The 8,069-nt window shown below is 37.3% G+C and overlaps 1 protein-coding gene across 1 annotated transcript in view; it reads left to right on the top strand.

Annotated features, from left to right (window-relative positions):
- Window positions 1-709: 709 nt before the first annotated feature.
- Pgap1 (post-GPI attachment to proteins inositol deacylase 1) overlaps window positions 710-8,069 on the top strand; it is a 76,895-nt gene continuing 69,535 nt past the window's right edge. Inside the window, exons 1-2 of the mRNA XM_005324349.4 lie at window positions 710-980; window positions 6,968-7,121. Coding sequence (XP_005324406.2) covers window positions 834-980; window positions 6,968-7,121 — 301 coding nt within the window. The 5' untranslated portion in view covers window positions 710-833. The remainder of the gene's footprint in view (window positions 981-6,967; window positions 7,122-8,069) is intronic.

The following is an 8,069-nucleotide window of genomic DNA, read 5'->3' as shown; positions in this document are numbered from 1 at the left end:
TTTAAAATTAAGGATGCCTTTTGTGATTCAGGTTTTCATCTTACACCAAAAGCAGACTCCTCTCTGCTGAAAAGCCCTCCACCCTTCCCCGACCCACTGCGGGGGGGGGGGGGGGCTTTTAAGCCTCTTACTTAAGGGCCTAAGTCGGAGGTTAAATATAGGGGGGAAACCATCAGTTCCCTAAAGGGAACTGGTCCAGAGAGCAGTGAATTTAAGTTGCCACTGGGAGAACTGAAATCGTGGAGGCCTGAGGCATTTCAAAATTCAACGGGAAGGGCTTTTAAACTGCTGCAGGGAAAGGTGTTTGGGAGGGGACAGTGATGGCCACTTGGCCTTAGGTGTCCCTCAGCCCGTGGACCAGACCGCTAAAAGTCAAGAGTAGGCTCTCGGATCTGGGCTCCATCCCCCTCCCTAGCTTATTCCTTTCGGAGCCCACTCCAGCCTTTCTGCCAGCGCGCCTCCGGGCTCCCATCCCCCTCTCTTTTCTTTCCCTCCCCTTTTCCTTTTCCTGGCCCCCTCCTCTTTTCCCCTGTACCCTCCAGCCCAGCCCACTCCGCTTTCTCGCTCCTTCTCTCTTCCGGCAGATTCGTGTGGTCGCTGCAAACACCACCCCCTCCCTGTTCCCCGGGACTCTCCAGCCCGAGGCGCCAGGGCGGGGGGGGGGGGGGGTAGCTGCGCGCAGGCGCACTGCGCGGCGGGCTCGCGGGCGGCCGGCTACGCGCAGGCGCGCGCTGCTCGGCTGGCTCCGGCTGGGGCGGCCCGGAGTCTTCGGCTCGCTCTGTCAGTGCTTGCAGCCCCGCGGCGGCGGTGGCGGCAGCTTTGGCAGCACCACCATGTTTCTTCACTCGGTCAACCTCTGGAACCTGGCGTTTTATGTCTTCATGGTCTTTATGGCGACCCTGGGGCTGTGGGATGTCTTCTTCGGTTTCGAGGAGAACAGATGCAGTATGAGCTACATGTTTGAGTACCCCGAGTATCAGGTAAGATTCCGCCCTCACCTAGATGCTCAGAGGTTCGGACCAGACGCCTGGTCCTCCTGTGCGCTTCCCCTCTTGGCTCGCGGAGCTTTGGGGCCCCGCGTACCCCATCCTTGCATCTCTTTTCTCCGCCCGGGAATACTCTGCAGACCTCCTCGGATTCCCTTACCTGCCCTTCGCGCCCGCCTCTCACCGCAGGGTGTTTGACAGGCGGTTTCCTGAGCGTCCTCCCTGCCCGGTCCTACTCACTCCGCGGTCTTTTCCCTTCGCCCGCCCCAAATCCTGGGCACCAGCTCTTCTCCTAGCGGGGCCCAGCCCTTCCCCCTGCTCCCAAACTCCGTCCTCCTCGCATTCCTGCCTTAACAGGTGCCCCTGCACCCTTCTTTGCTCCTCATGCACCTAAATTCTTCCTTTCGCGCCCAGTGATACGCACATCAGATTTCGCTTTGCTGGGAAAGAACCGAGCGTCTGCAGAGTGTATATTGGCTAGATATACACCTGGAGAGGCTGCAGGGTTTTACCTATGGGCGAAAGAGTAACCTGGTGAGTAATTAAACTGGAAACTCCTCCGTTTCCCTCCTGTAGCGATTTTTGCAGATCCACCTGTTCTGTAGGTTGGGTGTAGGTGCGTGCTTCTGCACACCTGTTTTCATACTTATTGCCAAGCAGCCAGGCTTTCTTACCAGTTGCATGAAAAATCTATTCATGGTATTATTTTGTGTTTTCACCTGTGTTCGCAATTTAAGAGAGACTCGGCCCTTCAGTCACCGCCCCCCATCTCATCTGTTCCATTTTAAATGTTTTCAGTCAGTGGCTTCATTAGTTGGGCATAGTAGAATCTAGAATTTCATTCATGACCAGCTGTAAAAAGAAAAGATGACAAATTACACAGCTGTCCAAAGAAATTTCTCCCGAGCGATTCTTTTATTTCTAAATGGAATACCTATATAACAACTCCTATAAAATGTATATGTACTATAATACATATTGATAATGTACATTTTTAGTATGCTTTTAAAATCATAGCAGATTTTTTCTTTAGAGTGATGAAGAATGCAAGATGGGATCGTTTCTGTGTGTAGATCATTATGGAGGGAGTTTAGTATTTGATTGCATTGCTGTTATTTTCAGTCTTAAAACTTAAGATTTAAATTGCTGAAGAACACACTTTTCCACATAGGCAAAATTCTAGTAAGTTTAGATTTTGTTTTGAGATCCTTACCTTGGTTTTGCACAAATAGTTATGGAACACTGGATTTCCGATGCTATTGAAGGAGATTTTAATATGTTACTGGACATTGTTAATTTCTAAGCAAATAAACTGGAATATGCTGGCTTATGGTTATCAGGGTCTAATAGTGAAATGCATGGGCTTTTAGTTTAGTTTTTTTAAACTGGAAGTAGAGCTTATTATAATCCCCTTTCATTGCCTGTGGTTTAATAATTAGAGAACTCCCAGTAGAATGAAGTAGTCACTTTAGTTTTGTTATACGTTGAAGACTTTGGTTAAAATAAAATCATCTTGGAACAACTGTACTAATTCCATTTACTCAGATTGCCCACAGTTATTGAAGCTATTTTAATATTTGCCATCATAGGAATTCCTATTTGGAACAAAGCATACAGACCTTACAGATAAATTTTCTGTCTCAGGAAATTGACTGGAAAGAGAAAATGAGTATAGCTAATGCAGAAGAGCTATTTGGCTTTGTTGTTGCTGTGAGTAGTCTGTATTTAGTTGTTTTGGTTCAAATTACCTTTGGGGGTTATATACTTTTGTCAGTTTGTTAATATGGTAATATATAATGGCAGGAGTTTTTGATATACATTTTTAGAAATTTTACTTTTAGGCTGCAAAGGCTGTGTTAATTCACTATAGTATTTATGTTTGACTCTCTTATTTTTGCACACCAGTTATGTTATTTTGCAAATACAATTAAAACCTGTCTGTAGAAATGAGATATTTTGAATATGGTGAGATTTTTAGATAAGTGAAGTTATTCTCTTAAGAACCAAATGGTTTTTATATAAATAATAATGTTTTTAAAACGTTTTAAATATTGCCTGATTTTAAATTATAATTTTATCTAGCTTTCTTATTGTTCTCATGTTGATATCCACATGTGGGTTGTCCTAGTCTATGGGTTTTCTTCTCTTCCTTTATGACATTTTTTTTTTTACTGCTCATTTGCATCTTCTTCTGTCATCCAGCAGAAGAAATAGAAAGGTAGTTGAAACATTTAAATTTATTGTCCTTTTTTTTTTTTAAGGTGGAACAGGAGTTTGAAACTGCAAAAATGAAGTTTTGAATTTAAATTTGTTAATTTCTGTTCATCCTCTACCTATTTTCCTAGATTTATTTTGTCAGAGTTAACTGAACGTTTCATGAACATATCTTAAGTCTGCCAGATATCCTTTAAATAACATTATCCTTTAAAGTTTCTTGATGATAGCAAGGCAAAACAATTGATAGCCATGCTTTTAAGTAGATTGTAAAATTTGTGAAGAAATTACTTGTTTTCTCTTATAGATTAATTTGTTTGATTCTCTCCATATATGACACAGTGGTTGCTCTCAGAAAGGAAATGTTGATATTGAAATCTGAGTCATATTTTGTTATTAAGTATGATGTTTGTTTAGCAAGTCATTTATTGAATGATTACTGTGTTCCAGGTATATCTAAATACTTAGTCTGAGAGGGAATTAGTCAGAATCAGTCCTTGTGCCTTTAACTTATATCTTTATAATACAATGAGGGGACAGGAATGTAATATATAGTTACAATATAATGTGGCGTCATAATTTCACTATAGGCAGTTTGACAGGACTCTTCCAAGAAGGGAAAACATCTAAGTTTGTCTTGGGTATTCAGAGGTTTTAAAGAAGATGTAGTGAATTTGGCATGTGGGAAGTGTAGTTCATGAAGTGCAGAAATAAAATTGCAGACTTATATAGCATATATGAATGAAAGAGGACACCAGGTCATGTGGCATGAGTGATATTTATAATATATTATCATTTATGTAAAAAGGAGGAAATAATCTTTAAATATATTTACTGCTATATGTAAAATATTTCTAGAAACACAAACATACAGTTAACATTGGTTGCCTTCTGAGGAAGGTAATTGGATGGCTGAAGGACCAAGGGTAGTAGAAATCCTCTTCAGTGTATATCTTTGAATCTTGATTTTTAAAAATGTATTAAAAATAAATTTTAAAACATGGTAAATTATGAAAAAATGGGTGAAAATAGTTAAAACCATTTGAAGATCTCTTCGAGTCTTCATTATTTTTATGTACAGTGAGAAAATACATAAGATGTATGTTTTAGTGAGGTATTTCTTGAAAGCAGTGTGGACTTTAGATTGTAGTAGGAAGATTGTGAAAGGAAGAGGCCAGTCTGAAAGAGTTGTCCTTGATGTGTTTCTTCTCCCCATTCCCTCCACAAAGGACTTTTCTGGGGTAGCATGAACAAAAGGCTTAGAACCCTTTTTAAGAACTTTATAAGTGTGTTTATTTTGATAATTTTTTCTTTTCTTTTTTAAATTATGAAGATCAAACTTCTTTTGCAGTTTTTATTCACAATTATAAGATACATATCCTATCAATTTGTATATTCATATAAGAATTTTAGTTTCTTAAATCATCATTTTTCTAGTTCTTGGGAGTTTGTTAGAATTGGGAGTTTGTTAAATTTTTGTCTTTTGAAAGAGGATTAAGTTATAGATGAAAAGGACAAACAGCCCCAACCAGGGGCAGGATGGTAGAGATAATATTTAAGTATAAAGGTAATTGATCTTAAAGTTCTTTTTTGGAGTGACTGTTTGCTCATTTTTGATGATCTACATAAAACAGTTTATATTAGAGTCCTACTGATATATTTCTTTCATAACTCATTGACCCTCTTAGTTTTCTCATCAACACCAATTTTTTATACCTATACCTTTTCTGTTAAACTATTTCGTTACCTTTCCTTCTTCCTGCCACTCACTTCCATCTTGAACTATCTGAAAATGTAGTTTTGCCATTTTCCATTTTCCTCCAACTCCCACCATTCTTGCCTCTGTTTTTGTTCTACTTTCCCCTGCATGTGATTTTTTTTTTTCCCAATTCTGGGGATTGAACCCATGGCCTTATGCATGCTGGTAGGCAAAGGCTTTACCATTGAGCCACAGCCCTACCCCTGCATTGCTTTGTTTTAGGAATGTTCTTTCTCACTTCAAAATTGCTTTCATAATAGTGTATTATGAAATATACAAAATATATTGTTTGCTTGCTTTTCTCTATATAGGAAATTAAATATTTGTTTAAAAATATATTTGATAGTTTCTATTCTTCTGAGTTAATTTTTCAACTAGTTCAGAACTTTGTTTAGCTACTAAAAAGAAAAATGATCTAATATGCATGTACTGCTATATCAAATTTTGTTCTTATTTGGGAGGAGTTAAAAATATTTTTTTTTCTCTTAAGGGTTTCCTTTTGTTTGATATGTACCTAAAAAGATAAAATGTATCTTTTTCACTTTTGATTATATATTGTACATAATCAATATTGGAACTAATTTGAATTGAAGTATCCATATGCTTATGAAACAAACAGTGGAGTTAATATTTCTGTATTTTGAGTACATGGGGAGATAACTAAGGATACTAATTTCTTAAACAAAAAATAGTCTCTACTATTGTTTCTAGTCTCTACTAGATGTTTCCATGATATAATTGGTACAGATTGTTTATGGAAGGTAATATCTGCAAAGAAATATTCAGGAATATGCATGAATGATCAGAGTGAGTTTTTTTGAAGAATGAGGTTTTTCAGTAGTCATTAACAATTGTTTATGGTTTTTGAATTCACATAGTAAAAATTTTTCATCAAACACATATGTATAGCATTACTAGATCATTAATCTTTTGATATCTACTTAAATATTTCATCCAGTGTACATAGAGGAGAGTTTATACTTTGCCTCTTTTATAGAAGTCTACCCTTTGGGGATGACAAGACTTAATTTATATTACATTGTAAAAAAGTAGCCAGGCTCAGTGATACATACATGTAATCCCAGCAACTTGAGAGGCTAAGACAGAAGAATCATAAATTGGAGGCCAGCCTCATGAGGTCCTAAGCAACTTAATGAGACCCTGTCTCAAAATAAAAAGGAGTTGGAATGTAGCTCAATGGTAGAGAACCCCTAGGTCCAATCCCCAGTACCACCAAACAACAACAACAACAACAACAATTTAATGTTAATTTCTGCCTTATTTTGTATATAATAACATGAATTGCAGAGTAGATTTAAGGTTTGCTGAGAAACAATGCACCTGGTCCATGAAAAATGAAACAAATGCTAATTCACTGGAATGTTTATGATAAGAACAGTGTACACATCTTGACCAAGATGTGGTGATAAAAGTTCAGATTAATTTGGTAAGCATGTTGTATTTGTTAAGTGTATTAAGTTGAGAGGTCAGAAAACTGCACTGTAAATCTAACTTACTTTCCTTTAAAGATGTAACAGCTGGAATATATAGTTGGGCTTGAGTGAAAGTAGAAACATTACAGATCAGTTTAAATGGCAAAAATGATTGATTTTGTAATGGAAAGCTTTTATCATTTTTAAGTAAAATTAGTACTGTTTCTAAATTAAATGCATTTCCAATTATGTTAACATGTAACTTGCTGACATATACCAGTGCTTTTCTGCCATTATCATAGGCTCTTTGACCCATATGTATTTATTAGAATTTCAGGTAATCCCATTTTTATTCTTTTCTGAAGACAACTTGATTCCAAGTTAATATAACTAAAGAAATGAGTCTTTTTTTATACGTATAAACTGTAACTGGGTCTTGTTTTCTGCATGAAGTGTGGTTTAATATATTTTTGCACTATTCTAAAGTTGTATAATTCAGAAATACATATGAGTCTGATAGTGTTAATAAAACTAATAAGTGAACCTGCTTTATTTACATAATTCTTTTGCTACAGAAAATAGAACTTCCAAAGAAATTGGCAAAACGCTATCCAGCATATGAGTTATATCTTTATGGAGAAGGATCCTATGCTGAAGAACACAAAATTCTCCCTTTGACAGGAATTCCAGTTCTCTTTCTTCCTGGTAATGCTGGAAGTTACAAGCAAGGTAAGTACTGGAAATAAATTTTGAAAGCTATAAAATTCAGGAAAGCCAGGCATAGTGACACATGCCTATAATCCCAACTACTCAGGAGGCTGAGACAGAAGAATCACCAAGGTTGAGGCCAGCTTGGGCAGCTTAGCGGGACCGGGACCTTGACTGAAAATAAAAAATATAAAAAAGGCTAGAGGCCTAACTCAGTGATAGAGTGTTCTTGGCCATCCCTAGAACCACTAAAAATGTTTTTTTTAAAAAATCTTCATTAAAGAATTCACATTGTACACATGTCAGTGAATCAAATGAAATGAATGAAATGCTTACTCTAGTAAGTATTGTGTTAGGATTACTGGAATACCCAAATATGATACCAGTGAGAGAGAACACATGTGAGAACTGGAAAAGAAGAGTTGGAAGACTACAGAGTGAGAAGGAGAAAAAGAAGGAGATGGAGTGAAATGAAATAAATTGTATAGATAATCAGGAATCAACAGAAGAAAGCTTTATGTTGGAAATGGATGATAAGGGAATAGGACCTAAAGCATTGATTAGAGAGGCAAATCATTAATTTATATTATATCAAACAAGAGAGGAGATTGGTTTTTTTCTTTTGGAGATATAGAGACCTGGAAGTACTGAGGATAATGCAGAAAGGTGAAGATAGGGAAGTTATATGTGCAGATTCCAAATTCATTAAAGTCTAGGGGAATGGCAATAAATTCTGGCATAACAGCCAACTCTGCAAATCTGCAAATAATTTTGTTCTCAAGTGAAATCTGCTTTCTTGGATATTAAATGGACTAGAATTGTAATATAATGAGACTAGATTTGTTTCAACATGTACTACAATTACTTAGGTGTTTATTCATCTAACAAATATTTATGGGATACTTATTATAAGCCAGACAGTATTAGGGATCCAGAGCAAACCAAAATCAAATAAAGTCCCTCCTCCAC

The sequence above is a fragment of the Ictidomys tridecemlineatus genome, chromosome 7, assembly GCF_052094955.1.
Source record: "Ictidomys tridecemlineatus isolate mIctTri1 chromosome 7, mIctTri1.hap1, whole genome shotgun sequence".
NCBI lineage: Eukaryota > Metazoa > Chordata > Mammalia > Rodentia > Sciuridae > Ictidomys > Ictidomys tridecemlineatus.
The sequence above is the reverse complement of the archived record's forward strand: the minus strand, read 5'-3'. Positions and strand labels throughout refer to the sequence as shown.